The sequence below is a fragment of the Girardinichthys multiradiatus genome, chromosome 10 (genome assembly GCF_021462225.1).
Source record: "Girardinichthys multiradiatus isolate DD_20200921_A chromosome 10, DD_fGirMul_XY1, whole genome shotgun sequence".
Classification (NCBI taxonomy): domain Eukaryota; kingdom Metazoa; phylum Chordata; class Actinopteri; order Cyprinodontiformes; family Goodeidae; genus Girardinichthys; species Girardinichthys multiradiatus.
In genome coordinates, this window is record NC_061803.1 from 20,483,871 (window position 1) to 20,505,982 (window position 22,112).

General features: G+C 42.5%; 1 protein-coding gene across 3 annotated transcripts in view; it reads left to right on the top strand.

Annotated features, from left to right (window-relative positions):
• Positions 1-22,112, top strand: part of etv4 (ETS variant transcription factor 4) — a 49,811-nt gene that overhangs the window by 14,857 nt on the left and 12,842 nt on the right. Inside the window, exons 1-4 of one of the 3 annotated variants that reach the window (XM_047376913.1) lie at positions 15,792-15,944; positions 17,553-17,682; positions 19,306-19,488; positions 19,605-20,002. In XM_047376913.1, coding sequence (XP_047232869.1) covers positions 19,364-19,488; positions 19,605-20,002 — 523 coding nt within the window. In that variant the 5' untranslated portion in view covers positions 15,792-15,944; positions 17,553-17,682; positions 19,306-19,363. Of the gene's footprint in view, positions 1-15,791; positions 15,945-17,552; positions 17,683-19,305; positions 19,489-19,604; positions 20,003-22,112 lie in introns of those variants that run through there. The other 2 variants (XM_047376911.1, XM_047376910.1) reach the window with 2 other exon arrangements.

Sequence of the window (22,112 nt, forward strand, 5' to 3'; positions counted from 1 at the left end):
CATTGGTGTTCATTATGGACTATCCGTGACTAGCACAGAAGTCCAATAACAAAACATTGCTCAGATTCAGATCAGGGAGGCCATTCCTCCCGATCACGCCTCTCCAGGTGTCACTGTCGTTTCCCACATGGGCGTTGAAGTCCCCCAGCAGAATAATGGAGTCCCCAGGAGCGGCACTATCCAGCACCCCCGACAGGGACGCCAAGAAGGCCGGGTACTCCGCACTACCACTCGGCCCGTAGGCTGAAATGATAGTCAGAGACCTCTCCCCAAACCGAAGGCGCAGGGATGCGACCCTCTCATCCACTGGGGTAAAGCCCAACACGAGACGGCTGAGCTGGGGGGCAACAAGCAAACCCACCCCAGCCCGCCGCCTCTCCCCGTAGGCCATTCCAGAGTAGAAGAGCGCAAAATGTGCGTTAATCAAAATCAATATTATTTTTACATAAGTACCACAATTTCCGGGCTGCACGGTGGCGCAGTTGGTAGCACTGTTGCCTTGCAGCAAGAAGGTCCTGGGTTTGATTCCCAGCCTGGGGTCTTTCTGCATGGAGTTTGCATGTTCTCCCCGTGCATGCGTGGGTTCTCACCGGGTACTCTGGCTTCCTCCCATAGTCCAAAGACATGCCTGTTAGGTTAATTGGTAACTCTAAATTGACCTTAGGTGTATGAATGAGTGTGTGCATGGTTGTTTGTGTGTTGCCCTGCGATGGACTGGTGATCTGTCCAGGGTGTACCCTGCCTCTCGCCCATAGACTGCTGGAGATAGGCACCAGCTCCCCCGCGACCCACTATGGAATAAGCGGTAGAAAATGACTGACTGACTGACCACAATTTCCTAATATTGTGCAACCTTAGTCAGCACACAATCCCAACACTGCTGGGAATCATGCAATGCTAATGGTATGCACTGTGAATTTCCATCATATGTGAAGTTTTACATTCATATGAAACGTGTGCAGCTCTTTTTATTACATAAACACTTAGAGACCTTTGCAAAATAATTTAATCACCAGAGGGTTATTCTTCTATTTCATTGTTGAAATTTTAGACAATCATTTTGATTAGATAATTTTAAAAGGTTAAAATAATCAGTTTTCTTTGTAAAACATGAAATTCATAAAAAATAAAAGCAGAATTTGGAAAATTATATAACACATTTCATGGGGTTCAAGGTTTTATGTGGCTCATTAAAGGTATTCTAAATGTCTCTGGGTTTCTGTAAATTTTAACTTAGCTATTTTGAAGTCAGTTTATTTATTTTCTCTATCCTTGCATCCTTGCTTGTAAAGAAAGGGATGTTAATTGTTAAGAGATAAAGCTAATAAAGGTAACAAATATTTATGTGAAAGCTATTTTCAAAATACGAGTGCTTGATGACGCTTTGTTGATAGGCTCTGGGCCTTACCTCTTTGAAAGAGAGCATCAAACTAATTCAGAAATCATGTCTGATTTTTGGGAAAAAAAATCCATATTTGTCCTTAAAAGATCTGAAAATTTCTAAGCTCAACAAAAAATGTTTTTCTTACTAAGTAGTATAGTGATACTTAAGACGAGTCTTGAGACCACATTTTCGAAGCTTTGGTCTTTTCTCGTTCTCGGACGTGCTGCATTCTTCTGAAGAACACAGGTGCAACATACTGTAAGCCTTTCTATTCCCCCCGTGAGTTCGCTTCGTTCATCCTGGTCGGTGTTTACATCCCGCCGCAAGCTAACGTGCAGGTCGCACAGCGCATGCTCGCCGACCAGATACTGAGTGTGGAGCGGACCAACCCGGACTCCTTAGTAATCGTCGCTGGCGACTTTAACAAAGGTAATCTCACCCACGGACTCCCCAAATATAGACAGTTTATTAAATGTCCGACCAGAGAAGACAACATTCTGGATCACTGTTACACCACCATCAGAGACGCTTATCACGCCGTCCCACGTGCTGCACTGGGCCAATCCGACCACATCATGGTCCACCTGATTCCTGCATACAGGCAGAAACTAAAGCTCTGCAAACCTGTTGTGAGGACGACAAGGAAGTGGAGCAGTGAGGCTGTGGAGAATCTCCAGGCGTGTTTAGGCTGTACAGACTGGGATGTGTTCAGGACTACTACCAACAGTCTGGACGAGTACACAGAGGCTGTGACTTCCTACATCAGCTTCTGTGAGGACAGCTGTGTACCATCATGCACCAGGGTGAGTTACAACAACGACAAACCCTGGTTCACAGCTAAACTCAGAAGGTTAAGACTGGATAAGGAAGAGGCTTTCAGGAGTGGGGACAAAGACATATACAGAGAGGCAAAGTACAAGTTTGGCAAGGCAGTGAAAGAGGCCAAACGACTGTACTCTGAGAAGCTCCAAAACCAGTTCTCAGCCAACGACTCTGCGTCTGTCTGGAAAGGGCTCAAGCAAATCACCAACTACAAGCCGAAAGCCCCCCACTCCATCAACGACCGACGCCTCGCCAACGACCTGAACGAGTTCTACTGCCGCTTTGAAAGACAAAGGGACAGTCCTGCAACCATCCCCCACGACGCCCCCCAACAGCTGCAGCCACAATCCACCACCCCCATCTCTCCAACCTCAAGAGGGACCTTGGCACCTCCAACCTCCACCCTGAAGTTCCCCCCCACCAGCCCCCTACCCACGCCGAGGACAGCTTTTCTCCATCCAGGAGAGTGACGTCAACAAACTCTTCAGGAGACAGAACCCCCGGAAAGCTGCTGGACCGGTTTCTGTCTCACCAGCCAGCCTGAAGCAATGCCCTGATCAGCTGTCTCCAGTCTTCACAGACATTTTTAACACCTCACTGGAGACATGTCATGTGCCAGCCTGCTTCAAGTCCTCCACCATCGTCCCTGTTCCCAAGAAGCCAAGGACCACAGGGCTTAATGACTTCAGACCCGTCGCCCTGACCTCTGTGGTGATGAAGTCCTTTGAGCGCCTTGTGCTCTCACACCTAAAAGACATCACCGACCCCCTCCTGGACCCCCTGCAGTTTGCCTACAGAGCCAACAGGTCTGTAGATGATGCAGTCAACCTAGCCCTTCACTTCATCCTCCAGCACCTGGACTCCACAGGAACCTATGCCAGGATCCTGTTTGTGGATTTCAGCTCTGCCTTCAACACCATCGTCCCAGTTCTGCTACAGGAGAAGCTCTCCCAGCTGAGTGTGCCCGACTCCACCTGTAGGTGGATAACTGACTTCCTGTCTGACAGGAAGCAGCGCGTGAGGCTGGGGAAGCACGTCTCTGACTCCCTGACCATCAGCACCGGTTCCCCCCAAGGCTGTGTTCTCTCTCCTCTGCTCTTCTCCCTGTACACCAACAGCTGCACCTCCAGTCACCAGTCTGTCAAGCTTCTGAAGTTTGCGGACAGCACCACCCTGATCGGACTCATCTCTGATGGTAACGAGTCCGCGTACAGATGGGAGGTGGACCATCTGTTGGACTGGTGCAGCCAGAACAACCTTGAGCTCAATGCTCTAAAGACAGTGGAGATGGTTGTGGACTTCAGGCAGAACCCAGCCCCACCTGCCCCCATCGCCCTCTGTGACTCCACAATTGACACTGTGGAATCTTTCCGCTTCCTGGGAACCATCATCTCCCAGGATCTCAAGTGGGAGCCAAACATCAGCTCCCTCATCAAGAAAGCCCAGCAGAGGATGTTTTTCCTGCGGCAGCTGAAGAAATTCAACCTGCCAAAGACTATGATGGTGCACTTCTACACAGCCATCATTGAGTCCATCCTCACCTCCTCCATCACCATCTGGTACGCCGCTGCTACAGCCAAGGATAAGGGCAGGCTGCAGCGTGTCATTCGGTCTGCTGAGAAGGTGATTGGCTGCAGTCTACTGTCGCTCCAGGAACTGTACACCTCCAGGACCCTGAAGCGGGCAGGGAAGATTCTGGCTGATCCCTCCCACCTCGGTCACAGACTCTTTGAAACTCTCCCTCTCTGGCAGGAGGCTGCGGTCCATCCGGACCAAAACCTCACGCCTCAAGAACAGTTTTTTCCCATCTGCCACCAGCCTTGGTAAGAAAGCCCGGAAACCACCTTGACATTCTCCACCCCCCCCCCACCCCTTTTTTTTTTTTTTTGCTGACAGGACACTTGTAAACTGTAACTCTATGCGTTACATTAACGCTCAGCTTGGACTCTGCTTTACTTGCACTGCCATACTTGCACAATGATCATCTGCACTGTTGTATTGCTCTTGCATCTTATACTGCTCTATACTTACTCTCACTCACTTAAAACTGTGCACATATATTTATATTATATTGTAGATATGTTTATACTGTTTAATTTGTATTGTATTGCACTGACTACGCCAAAACAAATTCCTTGTATGTCCAAAAACGTACTTGGCAATAAAGCTTTTCTGATTTCTGATTTCTGATACTTTTTTCAGTACAACTCAATGTGAAACGTCTGGCTATATGGAAGTGCTACCAATGGTTTTTTTACTTTAAAAACTTCAAGGCTGCTGCCTGGGCCCCTATATGCAGAGGAGGAGAAGATAGGAGGAATAAAAAACGAGATAGAAACATGTTTTTTTTTTTACTTTACAACACACAGAAAGATGGAACAAGTTAAGCCATGAACCTCCACCTGTAGCATCCACCCACTCTGCCTGGAGCTAATGATAAGTAGGTTAGAATTTAGCTGGATGCATGCAGTCGTCTGGTTTGTCTGTCTAGCTTACTACCAGCTTATCAGATTCATAGGAGAGGTGGCATGTAGTTGAGGGCTTGGTTACAAGTTTGGGCTAACCTAAATGTTGTGGTAGTGCAGCTTAAAACATTATGTGCACCAGTGCAACTAATCATTCTGGAGCACAGTTACAGGTTAGCTTGCCAATGAGTTGCAAAAAGGAAATTTTCTTCAATGTTTACAGCAACAACCGCATCATCCTGGTTACAGGTGGTTTCTCATTGGCCTTGACTCGGTCTCAGGATAGGGGGTCTTGACTACAACACTAATACCAAGACAGATGGAAGAAGTGGTGCTGGGTGAAGAAAGACATTATGGTTTCAGAGACTCTAACCAAACCTTTTGTCTTTTCGGCTCTGCGTAATCTGCTTTGTCATTAATTAAAAACCCTCTATTGTTTTGGGTGCATTTTCTGAATCAGAACTGGCCCAATCAGCCCACATTTGGAACATCAGTCAAAGAGCAAGCGAAGTCCCTTCACCCCCTAAAAAAAGAAAAACATTAGTCTCTGTGTTCTTTCACTTTCCAAAATACAGCTGCTATGCAACATGTGCACCTACACTCAGGTGAATGCCAAAAACACGCAGATGTCATTTTACTTCATGAGGTGAGTTGAATTTGTGCATTGTTGTGTTTTTCTTTTGTTTGATTTATTTGAGAGGGAAATGGCAGATTTCTCTCACGTGAACAGATGATAGTCTTTCATCAACTGCTGCATGCACAAACACATGAACACACGCTCCCTCTTTTCACACATAAACCTCGTCCCTGCTGTTTTATGAATGGGCTGGTTGTGAAAGACTGGCTGAGGAAGCACATTGAGTTAAGGGGAATGAACCTTCATTCATGACGTTGACAATGAGTTATTTCTCTACCAGCAACACCTATAAGTGTATCACTGTTTTTCTTACTCGACAATGTTTCAAAGGTTTCTCCTTTTTTTTGCACATTCTTTCTAAGAAAATGTAATAAATTAATTGCTTTATATGTGGTCTTCTCCTCATCAAATTGTCTATCAGTGAGTCTCAGCAGATATACGAAGGCTACCTACAATTTGCATCTTTATGAGCTGGACTTTGGAAGATTTGGTGATGGTCAGGCATATATTTGTTTTACAGCTTTCAACAAGGGAAATGAAAGCTTCCCAGAGTTAATTCACAGCCGCGCTGTCAAAGCGCGGTGGGGGCACAAGGATTTGAGTCGGCAGCGCAGCTTTGTGAATGGATGGCAGTGTGTGCTCCATTACAGGAGAGTTTGAGGAGGGAGAAGAGACCTTTTTCATGCTTTCTTATCCCTGAAACAGTTAAAGAACTGTTGATGCTCTGCTGCGTCTATGTTGTTGCGGTTTCTGAGACTTTCTAGAGCTGGAATGTTTTCAGTAAAGCTAAGTAAAGACCAAAGATGGGAGCAGATTCTGTTTAACTTGTGTTGACCTTAAACTGGAGACTTCTTTGGGCAGATGAATTATTACAGTTAAAGGACAGAGTAGAGTATTTCCTTATTTTTACATCCCTTCATATGATTGTCTTTTTGAAGCAGTGTTACTTATCAGAGTATTCGTTTATGGGTAAAAAAATAAACAAAACCAAACAGTGAAAACATTTAAAGTATTTTAATAAATATTGTACATTTTCCTTGTAAAAGCACCTTTTTATCAAAGGGTTAAAGTGTTTCGGTGATTGAAATAGATTCACTGAAGTCTTGGAATATATTAACAATTTAGTAAATAAATATTACAGGTCTGCTTCTCAATTATACATCTGTGCACAATTTAACATTTGTATCGAACAAAAATGTATACTTATTGTTACCATAAAATCACAAAAACACTCAAACATGCGGTCACAGGACATTGATTTTTCAGTTTTATGCAGAGTAATAATGTTTACACATATCAAACATCCCAACAGAAAGTTTATTTAATTGAATTCCATGACTATTGATCCATCAACCTGCTATACATCATATATATATATATATATATATATATATATATATATATATATATATATATATATATATATATATATATATATATATATATACCATCTTTGCACAACAAATTTGAAGTCTTGCCACAGATTCCTGATTAGATTTTAGTCTGGACTTTGACTGGGCCATGCTTTGGCCTAATCCATTTGATTGTAGGTTACTGTCCTTACGATCATTGAATCTATTGCAACCTCCTGACAGGTTTTCTGCTAGCATTGCTCTGTCTTTAGCTCCATCCACCCTCCCATCAACATAGCATTTAAGATACAGCTAATACATTCATCACACAGTATTTAAGCACAACAACCAAGTACACTTTTATTCGCACCCTAAACACATACTGTGTTGGAGTGTATGAACATATCACAACCCACTGACACGGACCAGAAGGTGTTTGGGACAAGATGAGAGCCATCCTACAGGGATATTGATCCAGAATCACAGAAGGAGGAGATAAAGAGGGTTGATATATGTCTTGATAAAGATAAAGCTCAGATAAATCAGCTTAAAAGCAGACAAGGGGTAGGAGAAGGATTTAAAGTCTGTCATCAAGAGTTACGGTTGAGATCTTGATCGAGAAGCGAGGGTCAAACTGGAGGGCAGGTTTGGGTGGAATTTGCAAGAAGAAGCTGTGGATGTGGCATTAGCGCTGATAATTCTGAGCAAGGTGTTCCGGCATGGATCCGTTATCTCTTGTTGAATTAATTACCTCCGCGGGTTGCACCTTGTAAAATTCCAACAAAAACGCCTGCACAAACATATCCCTTCCTCACATGTAGCACACCAGGGTGCACAGCTCATTATTTCCTTTCAGTAACAGTACAGGGACTAATCAATGGCTACATTAAAGATTAAGAGGAGGGACAGCTATATTGGGGGCGGCTGACTGATTGAGAGTAAAGAGTCAATATTGAGGCAGATTAATTACATCCAGCCCTCGCCTTTGATGGGATGTCCCTCTCGCTGCACGTGTCCTGAGAGAGGGATTTTTTGTATCTGGTCCACTAAGCTGCAGCAAGGTAGTGAGATTTATAACTGCTCATTGGTCATTTATAAAAAGCTAACGCTGCACTGTTGAAAGTGAATTGGACAGCAGGGAAAACATAAAATGCCAGAGCGTGTACAGTTAAATCTTAATTCTCTCAAAGCTCTAGGGAGAATGGGAATGAAATGCCAGGGCTAAGGAGCAGGAATCGTTCAGAGAAAAAGTGTTCTCACCTCTAAAAAAAATTACTGTGTTCTGTTTCAAGTTCATTAAAAGGAAGTGAAACTATAATGTCTGCAAATTTTATTCTTCAGCTCCCCTTACCAGGATTAGTGTCATTCACATCTACATCCTGTTTGGTAACACATTAAGATGCCCCATGGGTGTTTAACAGTCAGCAATGACCCAGAAATCTCTCTTCAGGCAAGCTGCCTGCCTGGATGTTACCACTACACTCTCCATCAAGCTAGTTACGCTTGTTTTGCAGGTATCTGACAACCATTCTTTAAAAATTCAAGGGGACCGAACCATTATCAGATGCGAGTGGACGATCCATAAATCAGATAGAGCAGACACTAATGGATCCGGCACTCCAGATAGATATTGAAGCTGCTCTGCTGGCTCTCGAAAACGAGGGTGAGCTTGTTAGTGCTGCCCAGCCTGCGTATGTCTCTCCGATTGTGCATTGACCTGAGAAGCATGCACACATGTCCAGCACATGTTTCAATGCACCAGTGGATTGGCTGGTTGGTCTCTGCAGCAAAAATGTCTGGATTAGATTGTATTTCCTCAGTTCCTTTCCTTCTCAGGTGATACACATCATTTACCACCTGTTACAAACTTGTGACCTCTGTATAAATATGAGTCATTTCTGCTCTTGAACTATTGTGGAAAAAAAAACATGTTCTTATTGATATCTGTGATTAAGCTATTCCCTCATTTGTTAGACTAGCCTTCTTGACACAGCAGTTATGCAATATTTTAGCAATACTGCAAGCATGATTATTGTTTAATGTACAGGGGTTGGACAATGAAACTGAAATACCTGGTTTTAGACTACAATCATTTATTAGTATGGTGTATGGCCTCCTTTTGCGGCCAATACAGCGTCAATTCGTCTTGGGAATGACATATACAAGTCCTGCACAGTGGTCAGAGGGATTTTAAGCCATTCTTCTTGCAGGATAGTGGCCAGGTCACTACGTGATACTGGTGGAGGAAAACGTTTCCTGACTCGCTCCTCCAAAACACCCCAAAGTGGCTCAATAATATTTAGATCTGGTGACTGTGCAGGCCATGGGAGATGTTCAACTTCACTTTCATGTTCATCAAACCAATCTTTCACCAGTCTTGCTGTGTGTATTGGTGCATTGTCATCCTGATACACGGCACCGCCTTCAGGATACAATGTTTGAACCAATGGATGCACATGGTCCTCAAGAATGGTTCAGTAGTCCTTGGCAGTGACGCGCCCATCTTGCACAAATATTGGGCCAAGGGAATGCCATGATATGGCAGCCCAAACCATCACTGATCCACCCCCATGCTTCACTCTGGGCATGCAACAGTCTGGGTGGTACGCTTCTTTGGGGCTTCTCCACACCGTAACTCTCTCGGATGTGGGGAAAACAGTAAAGGTGGTCTCATCAGGGAACAATACATGTTTCACATTGTCCACAGCCCAAGATTTGCGCTCCTTGCACCATTGAAACCGATGTTTGGCATTGGCATGAGTGACCAAAGGTTTGGCTATAGCAGCCCGGCTGTGTATATTGACCCTGTGGAGCTCCCGACGGACAGTTCTGGTGGAAACAGGAGAGTTGAGGTGCACATTTAATTCTGCCGTGATTTGGGCAGCCGTGGTTTTATGTTTTTTGGATACAATCCGGGTTAGCACCCGAACATCCCTTTCAGACAGCTTCCTCTTGCGTCTACAGTTAATCCTGTTGGACGTGGTTCGTCCTTCTTGGTGGTATGCTGACATTACCCTGGATACCGTGGCTCTTGATACATCACAAAGACTTGCTGTCTTGGTGACAGATGCGCCAGCAAGACGTGCACCAACAATTTGTCCTCTTTTGAACTCTGGTATGTCACCCATAATGTTGTGTGCATTTCAATATTTTGAGCAAAACTGTGCTCTTACCCTGCTAATTGAATCTTCACACTCTGCTCTTACTGGTGCAATGTGCAATCAATGAAGACTGGCTACCTGGCTGGTCCAATTTAGCCATGAAACCTCCCACACTAAAATGACAGGTGTTTCGGTTTCATTGTACAGCCCCTGTAGTTGTGTTGTGCCATATTTAAAAAGTGATGATGTAGTATAATAAATCTACTAGTATTTAAAGTAGTTCATCGGAAAGATTGTAGACAAGGACCAGGGCTTCTGGAATTGTGTTTTTTTGACAAATGTGTCTAGAACTGGGATTTCTGAACACCAAAACAGAGGATGTGATTGGTATAAACCTAATGCAGCATTCCAGAAAAAAGAGACTCGTATAAAGTTTGAGGGATGGAGGTTTCATAGGTTGGGGATTATTTGCTGCAGCAGGTCCTGGTCAGCTTGGTTCATGAGGAAAATGTAAGATCATTTGTAAATAAAACTAAGCTGAAGCTGACCTGGACCCTGCAACATAATAAAATGATAATGACCCAAAACAAATCAGTAAATCCTCCCAAAACTGACAGAGAATTAAGAAGAAAATCATTTTGAGATGCTATGGAGTGACTAGAAATGGTCAGAACATGCACGAATCCCCTCAGATATCTTACAGCTGAAAGGGAGGAGTGGGGCAAACGTTCCTCCAACCGATGTTGTTTTGATGTTGTACATGACTTTAGACTTGCGCTCAGTGAACATAATCATGAATAACTGGAAAAAATATAGGACAACAGTTGCCTCTTTCAACAGACGTGTCAAGCCCATGTATAGACAGCTTCTTGTTACCTCAAAATGAATAACATATGTCAATCAATCAGTAATTCAAACTTTACCTATAGAGCAGACTTCATACAGTCAGGTGAATACAGTTTTTACAGAGGCTAAAAACAGAGGTTTTTCTCATGCTTCTAAATAGGGGATGAAAACAGCTGACAACTGCATGTATTGAGCTAAACAAACAATGTCATTTGCAGTATTTATGACTCCTTTGCTATTCTTGGTATTCATCTTCCACCTGTGGGAAAACCAGAAGTATTAGCAGTATATTACACACAGGCTAAATGGAACTGTACATGAAACACCACATCATGTAAGATAAGAAGCAGATCTAGTAATAGCCCTGTGTGGAATCCTGAAAGAGTATGACTTGAATCTTATTTGTCTAACCAGATCCACCGAGTGTGTGTCGGGTTTCTTAATGGGACAATCACGTGTTCCTTTCTCACTTTTTTCCTGTCACCTGGTTTGATACTGACACTCAAGTCCAGTGACTGATTGTGAGTGGGACTGCCGTGTGCTGCAGAGTTCCAGAGGCTTAAAACTTGGCCAAGCTGGATATAAACATCCAGTTTAAAATTCTCCAGACGCTCTCTGTGTCCACATGCTGTATTTCTGCGCACACTGAAAGCCTTTAATGGGAAGAAATAATCTGTCCAAAATCGGATGGAAGAGTTTACAACTGCGTCCCCTGGAGTGCATGAAGCAGCTCATTCACCTGCTATGATAACATGTTTTCTATTTTATACAGTATCTCGTAAAATTATTGGCATCCCCAGAGTTTTTTTTTTTCCACATTTTTTCACTTTACAACAATAAAATACAATGTATTTTATTGACATTTTATGTGATAGACCAACACAATGTAGTGGATGATTGTATGATGGAAGGAAAACAATACATGGTTTCCAAAATCGGAAAAATCTTGCATGCACCCAACTGAGTAAAGAGCCATTGTTTACTGCATTACATTTGCTAGTATGGTTCTACCAAGACTGAAAATTGGCCTGAACTGTGACTGGATTAGTCTAACACGTTATTATGCTTTGATCTCGACCATTCCTAGTTATCTTGTGGTGTTGTCTTGCTAGAAGGTGAACCTTGAAATGGGCCTTGACCTTGTTGAGTACCAATATGCGTATCGGTGTAAGAATGAGTGTTTGTTTGCGAGTGCTGCTGGGTGACGGTGGCTCTTTGAGAACTTTGAGTGTACAGTATGACTAGAAAAGTGTTATATTCAGCTTTGGGCCATGCTCTTCCCATATGTATGTGATTATTGAACAGAGCTCTATGAAATGTATTAGGTTTGGGATATTGATTTATAATGTAACCTCGCTTTAAAACATCTCTGATTTATACTGAGATTAAACTACATACATTGTATATAGGGTATCAAAACAAAGGGGGGTGGACATGTGCAAACACCATTCAGCTTTTCATTTGCATTTGTGACAAAAGGTGAAATTTAGAAGGAGTTTGTTACTCTGTAGTTTTTTTTTATTCTTAACAGTTTACCATGTTGCAGATTAAGTTGAGATTTTCATACCATGTCTGCATTGTTAGAGAAGAGTTTGAGAGTGTGTTTGTGTTTACGGGGCAGCGTTGGGGTGGAGGGGGGATTTGGTCATCCCTGCTCATGCGATCTGTCTGTGGTAGGTGTCTGTTGAATGGGAGCCTTACCCATGTAATGATCCATCCACTTCCTAAAGCACTCAACCATGACCATCACCTTTCACCCTGCATCCTCCCCCATCAAGGCAGCATTTACATATGTAAACGTCCATCTCAACCCTGTGTTTTGCGGGGTGGGGGGATCACATCTGTAAAAAGGAATTAAAGCAGGGTGCCAAACGTGACAGCAAAAAGAATAGCACAAAATAAGGGAAGAGGAGATAAGATCTTTGAGTAAGGAGGAATCTCTGACCTTATCGGTTAAGGAAGTGATGGGAAGCTGCTACCTTTGGGACACAGTGTGCTGTCTGCATTATCTCAAAATTGTCTGCTTTAGAGGGCAACAACGATTGTGTTTGGAATCTGTCTTTTCACTTCCAAACACCCTTCAGTATCTCTGTGCTCAGAGTGCGTAAGCTCACACAGCAGCCCTTCACCTTGTGTGTTGAAATATGAGGGTCTCTTTGAAAGGTTGATGTATGTAGAGAAAAAAATACGAGGTCATATTGCCCCAAAATAAAAGCAGGAAGCAAGGGAAACCTGAAGAGCATAACTTTTCCTGGATCTGTTTACAAAACTGCCAGCACTTTATAAACTTTAGCTGCAAATCTGACATCCTTTAGACAGTAATATTTATTGTAACATCCACAATAGTTTATAATAGTTGCTGGAGAACAGAACTGATATTATTCTAAGAACTAATTGTGGATCTGGTTTTCAAGGTCAGAATTCATTGGATCATTTTAGGTTTTGTAGGTTTAGTTTTAGAGAGGTTCTACAGAATATGGTCTTTTGAGGATAATTATTGCATCTATTGTGATTCTTGTCCAAAGTAGTAACAGCACCTACTTAGGTGGTGCTTTTTGCTGTAATGTACTCTTTCCTTGGCAGAGTTTATAAGGTTTTAGCAAAGATAAACTACAACTAGAAAAAGCAGCTTTTGAAGGGGTCCAAGCCCTGCTTCGCCCACGTCTCTCCTGATGCACCTCCCTCCCTCAACCCCATGGTCCTGGCAAGCATTGGTGGACCTAATAGGTAGTTGACCAAAACAACACCAGCTCAAACAGAGCAGTGACAGAAATACAAATTGCACGAAAATCTTTGTAGACTCAGCATAGTTTAAATGTCAAAAGATGTTAAATTTTGATGAAAGCAGATGAAAAAAATGTAATTAAGAAAGTTGTTTCTGGATTTAGAAAATTCCTCTTGCCTTAACAGCTAAATTTTCAGTTAGTTGAAAATCCATATATGGAAGCTATTAGCTTACCATAGTGCTCAACCTACTCTGATATTTATAAATACCTAAAGTAATCATATTCCTAAAGAAATGTGTATAATTTAGAGGTGGATATTGACCCAAAAGTTTTAACATTTTATTAAAAATGCAAAAGTTGCCATTAAAGACTTAACATATTTTTGCAGGACAAAGTATTTGTCTGCTACAATCTCAATTTATTTCATGCTTTTAAATGAAAGATTTTTTTGAAAGCCAAAATATAACTCGTCAATAGCATTAATCTAGATTTGAAAACTTGACTTGTTTTCATTGGCAATCTATGATCAAGAAGTGGCAAAATTTTCATTGAAAAGGTCCAAGAGTTTCAGAGATAAAACTACTTAACATATGAACTTATAAAAATCTGGAGTCATAAACTGCAAGATGGACCAAAATATTGCAGCAAACCCAATATTTAGGTTGCTTCAAGGCATATGTCCTATTTTTGGGAGATCGTCAGGAAAAATTGGACGATTTTTGATGATCTTTTAAAAAAGTCCATAGGTTATATTTAATCCACTTTATCCATTCATTACCATATGGAAGATGGAGCCTTAGGGTGTTACATGAATATGTGTACAAACCTCTGAGCACATCTGTCTCATTGTTTTTGCATAATAAACCACCTATTGTCTGGAATTTGCTTTTAGCTAGCAATGACACTTTGTTCACATATAACTCTGATTTTATGAGGTTTTCAGAAAATAGTTTGTTTTTATTCTGGAAATTGGTATTTGGCCTTAAAAATCCCAATCAGGGCATCTCCAAATAATTTCACTGTTATATCATATTAAGGTTATAAACAGCAACATTATGAGTTTATTTTTTTAAGGCTTACTCATCAAAGTCAGTGGGCAGGCTAACTCTGTTATAGTCCAAATAAAGACTACAAATACTGCTGCATTCGATTTGTACTTGGAAGTCTGAATTTCCGACCTTGAAGTGGAAAATTTCAACTGGAACGACCGCAAACATTGGAATTACACGTTGGAAAGTCAGGGCAACATGACCAGACCCAACTTCCGCATTCAAGATGGTTGGTACGTGCATCAGCAGTAGTAAAACTTTTTCACTTGCAACATTTAGTCAGCCGTACATCTACTATTTTTCAGTGTTTATAAGATGAAATGTTTCAATGCTGTTTATATGCACGAAATACCGAGTAGAACAGCATTATTGTCATTGTTATTGTTGAAAGACTGCTGTTACAGTTGCTAGCAATAACGCTACAACTCAGAGATGACTTAAACTTCGACATCCCAGTTCCAACTTCTAAGGTTAATGGAATGCAGCATAACAGATACTGGGCAAGTTAACCAGTCAGATGTGAGGAAATATTTGACAAGTCAATGTGACATTGAAGTTACATAATTATTCAAGAATAATTGATTTTAGAACTAGGGATATGATTGCTGATACATGAATTTTAAAGTGTGCAAATTAATGAGTTGTACTTACAACAAATTTGTATCATGGAAGTTGATGGGGTGCAACATGATGGGATACGTAGAAGTGACACGCTGGTGCTAGAGGTTGCAGTTTCAAGCATTCTGGGCTTCAATCTGTCTATCCAGTGCATCTAAATGCACTGGATAGACAGATACTGTATAGAAATGAACCAACAACCCTCAGATCCACAACCTCCAGTAACAACAGAGGAAACCTGTGTTTGGTGCACTGATTGTTAGTTTTTGCCAACTTAGCTGAATTTCAAAAACTTGGCAAAGATTAGGAGCTTGGACAAAGATAAGATTGTGTTTACTTCAAATTAAATCTATCTCAACTCAAGTGAAATTAAGCTAAAGGAAAATACAAAGACCGAACAACCTTTCTTTTACATTTAGGATATACAAACTTATACCCCCATCCCCCATTGCAGCTAACATTGTTCAGGCTGTTCAGCTTCAGGATGTTCAGCAACATCAAGGGCAATATCCCTCCATATCGTATTAGTTTGCTCTGCATTGTGAGTCAAGTTGTGCACACTCCCTCTGAGGATTGTTTGCAGTTCATGACCGTGCCTGAGAAAAAAAGAGAGGAATGTCAACAGACAAACACGCTTTTATTATTAGAGCGGCAGTCATGTGCCACCCTCTGTGTGAATGCGCCGGCAGACGCAGTGTTGGAGATTCAGAGGAGGCTGGAATTCCCACTGCGTCTGTCTGGGAAATCTGGGTAAATGCTCTCTAATCCTGTTGATCCTTGGCTAAAGCCAACACTTCCTCACCTGCCCGCCTGCCATGGGAGAGTGACTGCAGCGCAAAAATAGGAAGGTCGTGATGATGAGAAGCGCCACTCAGCCGTCAATTTATTATGTTTGATCTTTCAAAGGCAAATGAGTCAGCGTGAAAAGAAGAAAATCTAAACACGTAAGCTTTTATAAATTTGTTTCTACCTTAAAAAAGATAGAAACAAAAGTAGTCAAAGGTACGAATTAAACATGAAAAATGAAAAATTACAATGATATACCTTTTTAACCTTTTTACAGTTTGTCACATTGCATCCACAAATTTCAGTGTATTTTGTTTGGATTTTCTGTGATAGACCAACACAAAGTGACACATAATTGTGAAGTTAAAAGAAAATTAAGCACAACTTTCAAAATTTCGAAAAGGAAGGTGAATCTTCAGCCCAAGTCTTTTGCAGCCTCTGAATTAATTTAGTGTGTTTAGTTCCATCTTTCAATTCTAAACTCTTTTTTTGTTTACTAATGTTCTCTAACAAACATCAGATGCCTTCATGGAACAGTTGGATTTATACTCAGATAAATTAACTCCTAAGCCAGCGGTGGCACTGACTCTTATTTTGAGTAAAAGGAGGCTGAAAACAAATGCATGCCACACTTTAAAAATTTTTGTTTGTAAAAAAATTTGAAATTTATTTATCATTTTGGTTTGAATACTTTTCCAAGGCAGCATTTAATCTTCTCCCTTGCTTTTCTTCTCACTTTCTACCTCACAGCCATTTTGTGCTTCATTCAACGAGCCAGATGGTTTTTTTTCTCCTTTTTTTTTGTGAATGGACATTACTTTGTAATTACCTGGGCTGTGCTTTCAGTGTGGCCTGTTCCATCAGCTCCACGCCCACAGCAGACACACACACACACGCACACACATTCACCAGACAAACAAGCCGACGGACACGTCACACACACACATTAATGCGTGCCTCCCTTCCCCAGCTGGAAACGCACAGCTGCTGCTGTTTACCCTGTCGAGACCAGAAAACATCCTGTACAGTTCTTTGGGTGAAAACCTCCCCTCGCATAATAAACATCAGCCCTCTGCACAGTTTGAAGCCTCACTTTGGGTGGTTTCCATGGCCATTGAAGCAAAAGGTCCCCTTCAGCAGTAGGGCTTGATAGACTGTTCAACATGTGGCACTTTGAGTGGACTGTTTTTGGTGCATGTTGCTTCATCGGGTTATGTTAGATTATCAGTCAATGCAAGAAAACAAAAAGATGGTTAACATCTGGATGCGAACAGGAGAGAAGGTTGAGCCACAGATTTACTGCATGTGCCCCTCTGAAGGAGATGTGATGTATGCTTCATCAACCAACAGACATCTCGCTGGCCCGTATGCCTGTTTAGCTTTCAGGCTGACTTCAGCAGAGGAAGTTTTGGCTGCTGTTGTGTCTGGAAGAGAAAAAGAAAAGTGGGCAAGGACACTTTGGTCTGCTGGAATGCTGAAATCGTGTGCAAGCATGTGTGTTTTCATGTCCGTGTTTGTGTAACTGTGTATTTATACGTGTCTGTTTGCTGAACTGTGCTCCCACTGTCAGTCGCTTAAGTGTTTTTTTTTTTTCTGGACTGGCACAAAAAATACATTCCAGTGCAGACGGAAGACTTCGCATTTTGCCTCAGAGCTTACCGACGGTAGTATCGGGGCAGGGCTGAATGACAAAAGAATAGGAGCGTCTTTTGTTTATGTGCATGAGCTAACCTTTAGGTCTGTTTTCTGCTTATCATCTCTTGTAGCAGTGGCATTTCACAGTCCTCCAGTCACCATCAAGAAGGAACCACAGAGCCCAGGTTCTGACCCCAGCCAGTCCTGTAGCCACAAACAAACCTTCAGCTACCCCAGCGGAGAGCAGTGCCTTTATGCCAGGTATCATGGTTTTTGACTTTCATTAGCAGAATAAAACCAAAGTTCCTATGACCATCAGTAATGTCTTTGGAAAAACTGAGAACAGCTTTGCTTCTTCTGTAAGATTTAAAATGGAATGTAGGAAGGAGGTGGTTCTAATTAAAGCACTCAATTAAGTGATTATTCTCAGTGTGACCACCTCTAGCACTCCGCAGGTGCTTGGCATTGTGTTATCACAATGCCAAGGAGGAAAGACATCAGAAATAAACTTAGAAAAGCAAATGTTGCTGCCCATCAATCTGGGAATAGTTATACGGATGTTTCCAAACAATTTGAAGTCCACCATTCTCTGTTGAGAAAGGTTATTCAAAAGTGGAACACGTTTATTAAAGCTGCTAATATTCCCGGGAGCCAATGTTTCTGCAAATTCACCTTGTAATTTTTGTAATTGCACTAAGACCAAAGGTTCGACCCCAGACGCCACTGACCCACGTTAGTGTGTTAAATGTGTTTGCAAAGGTTGCAGAGAGAAAGCCTTTCCGCTCTTGTAACATTCATATGGGAGCACAACTTAGGTTTGCAAAGTAGTAGCATCTGAATGAACCAGACCAGTTGAATACTCTTGGGATGTTTCTAGAGATGCTTGATCATGAAGCACTGGGCCATTTTTGGAGAAAACCATACCAACTTTAAAGCACAGTGGTGGATGGGTAAAGATCTTGATTAGGACATGGGAAACTTGAAATAACTGAGTGGACCAGAAACCCTTCTGTATACCAAAGTATTTGAGAGTCAGATGTTTGGTAAGGTCTAAAGATTGGCCCATACTGAGTCTTTAATAGGACAAGGATCCCAAACACATCAGAAAAAAAGCTGTATCAGAATGGTATAAAAAGAAAAGAATAAAGATGTCGCAATGGCCCAGTCCAAGTCCAGACCTCATTCTGATCAAAGTGGTCTGGTGTGACTTTAAGAGAACTGCACAAAAGACTGGCTGCAAACATCAATGCACTGAAGCAACGTTGTAAAGTAGAGTGAGCCAAAATTCTTCCACAGTGATCAGAGCGGGTTACAACTGACTAAATCACATGGTGTACTCAGTTTTTCCAATGACTGAACATAATTATCTTTACATTTTCTGTATTCTTTATATAATACATAACAATTAAATTCCATATAAAATGTTGCCTCTTTTTCCAGGATTCTCTTTTGTAATTACTTATTGTTTTTCAGTGTTAGATATCGTTTTACAGAAAATATAAATTTACAGTTATTCAGTTTAATTAGGAAGTTGATTGGAAAGAAATGTGTTGCTGTGGAGCTCTGCCTGTCAGGCTGCCACATTTTTAGCTTTTTATCATTGAAGTAGAAGCAGTGCGCTCAAGACACAAAAAGAAAGATGATTTATTGCCTCTTCCAAAAAAATAAATAAAGCAAAAAAATTATTCAGTTGGCTTTTTCTCTGCAGCAATGGTTATTCATGAGCAATAACCTAGAAGTGGTGAGCATACATCAACATCAACCACGCATTATTGATAACAGAGCTCTAACCAATCTTCCATTAGCTCTGTTTGTTGTACTGACTGCAAAAAACTAACATCCCCCCAGCTGTTGTGACATGAGTTTTTGCTCTTGTTTTAACAGTGCCTATGAGCAGAAAAGGGCTGCAGGAGGAGCAAAGACCTCCTGTCCAAGTACTCCCATGTCTCCAATGCAGCAGCATTACTCCCCCAAACCTGCTGCAGCTGGACGGCCTGACGCTGGCTACCTGAACCCAGCTGCCACCTCCCAGCGCCTTCCCAGCAGCAATTACCACATTAACAACAGGTGATTCAGCAAGAAAATATTCCCTGGCATTTTATATAATGTGTTAACTTTTAAATATTATTCAGTAAAAAATCTAAAATAAGGTCTAAAAGGTAAACTTGTGTTTTATCTTGCAGTTCCAGGTTTCAAGGCACTTCAGCAGATCCTATGTGTCCTCAGTTCCCCCAACCAGCACAGGCCTTTCAGCGCATGCCGTCTGCCCCAGCCGGGCATGGCACTGTTGGATGTGGCGGAGGAGGGGGTGGAGGTCCAGGGGGCGGAGGCGGTGGTGGTGGGGCATATCATCGGCAGCACTCTGATCCCTGTGTGCCCTACCTGCAGCAAAGCTTTAAGCAAGAATATCTGGACCCTTTGTATGAGAGAGCGGCTCACATGGCAGGACCGGGCCACGGACAGGGGCACGGGAATGGACCCCACCCACATCCGCATTCACATCCACAACCACATCCACACAGGTTTCCACCAGCTCACATGATGGTTAAGCAGGAGCCCACAGACTACACCTATGAGCCTGGTGAGTGATACAGACAAATGTCTAATGTTTGGCTTTTACAATCTCGTACCTTGCTTAGATACAGCAGCGTGCAAAGTTTAGTACCAAACCTTGATTTTGTACCCACATCAAAAGCACTGTGTGGTGGAAAACTAACACTAAGCTCCGGGTGGTTCTGACCACACCAGTGGACAAGACGTTCCACCTCCTGTCTGTACCCAGACTCATTACTGTCTTGAATCAGACCAATATCAGTGGTGTCATCTGCAAACTAGAGGTGTGTTACAGAGGGTCCCCTGAGGGGGAAGAGGAGTGGGGAGAGCCTGGGGGGTACAGGTACTGATGGTTCTTGTGTGGTAGAGGATGTTCCCTATCGTCACGCTCCTGGCGTACATCCTTGGGTGGTTTCTTGATTACAGACATCAGGGTGACAGGTCTGTAGTCATTTAACCCCGTGATGGTGCGTTCCTCGGGGTTTAGGATGATGGTGGAGCGATTGAAGCACATGGGAACCTCACACAGCTCTAGAGGCTTGTTGAAGATATGAGTGAAGATGGTTGCCAGTTGGTCAACACAGACTCTCAGGCATGAGGAGGAGACATTATCAGGCCATGGAGCTTTCCAGATGTTTTGATGGTGAAGAAACCTATTTACATCTTCCTCAGAGACAAAATCCAGACAGGAGGACTGAGAAGAGGAGAGTGGTATGATGCATGGGGAGCTGTTGTGTTTGAATGCAAATAGGACAAGGTGGTAGGAGGTCTGAATGGCTGCTTTTCAGACCTGCAGCAGAAGCTGTTATGGTCATCTGCCAGATGAGGATTCTGCTCAGGTTGAGGTGGATGGGCTCCTTTAGGCAGTGAGGTTTCTCAAACCATTCAACCTGCAGCTGGGTCATTAGCAGAGAAGCTGTTTTTTAGGCTTCTCGCTGCAGCTTCTCTTAGCTGCCCTGATCTCCTTGGCTAGCTTGTTCCTTGTCTGCTTTACAGGGCCCTGTCCCCATTGATGTAATTCTATTCCTTGTTCCTACACAGCTTCCTTCATAGGAACCATGGTTTATTGTTGTTGTATGTGTGAAAGGTCTTGGTCTGCACTTACATGTCCTCACACAAACTGATGTTTAATGATGCTGAAAGAAGTCAAATGTTTTTGACTTGAATGAAGAAGCCATTAAATGTCAGAAACAGAGAGAAATCCTGGGCTCTATCATATCGATCGATCGATACTGGAGAATAAAGGAATGTTCCTATACAGTAAAACTACATTTTGGCCATTTTACCAGTCTATTTTCGCAGTGAGAGGAAAGGTCTTTGGTGAGCGTGGCTAACTGGAGAACAAAATGTACAAGAGGAAAACAAACTTTTTCCCCTGAATGCTGACTGCCTCTTAGCCTCTAAGGCTCCTCCTTTCAACTCTCCCACACTCTGCAGCAAAAAGAAAAAAAGTTTAGTTTCTTCTACCCCACGCTGCATCTTCACTCCGCCCTCTGTGAGAGAGAGGCAGAGGAATTTCATTCAGAAAATGGAGGGCACTGGAAAGACTAGAGTCCCTCGCGGAGTGCTCCTGGGTTTCAGGTTGCACCAGCGGCTTCCTTTTTCTGCAGGCAGATGAACTCATAATGGAAAAATGAGTGTGCCGTTCGTAACTCAAACCTCTCACTGGCTGGGCTGCAGGAGGGGGGGTTAGAGGGCTCAGGCACTTTAACAGCAAGCTCTGTAAGCAGCTCATCTACTCGCTATGTCTGAGATAATCAACACTTGACACACGCTCTGTCCTTATTCACCTGCAAGATGCTCCTGAGCTGAATGTGAATATTTCAGTCCACAGTGCCTGCACTGAGTTGAGTGGAAGGCTAGAAAAAGTGTGCCTGCAATTTCGGGAATATCATGTTTGATGCAAATGTTGGGACATAAAGAGGGGGAAATTACAGGAGGATGTTTTTCTGTGGATAACTGAAAAGTGGAGAGTTGAATTTGGTGGGGTTTCCTTAGAAATGTCTCTGAGTTTAACAAACCTCCGGGCCCAGTGTCACAAAAGGTTCATTATTTAGGGTTAATTCAGCCGGAAATCCTGGTTAAAAGTTTTATTTTGGCCCCACACCTGATTAAAATTAGAGAATTTCTTCACTTTT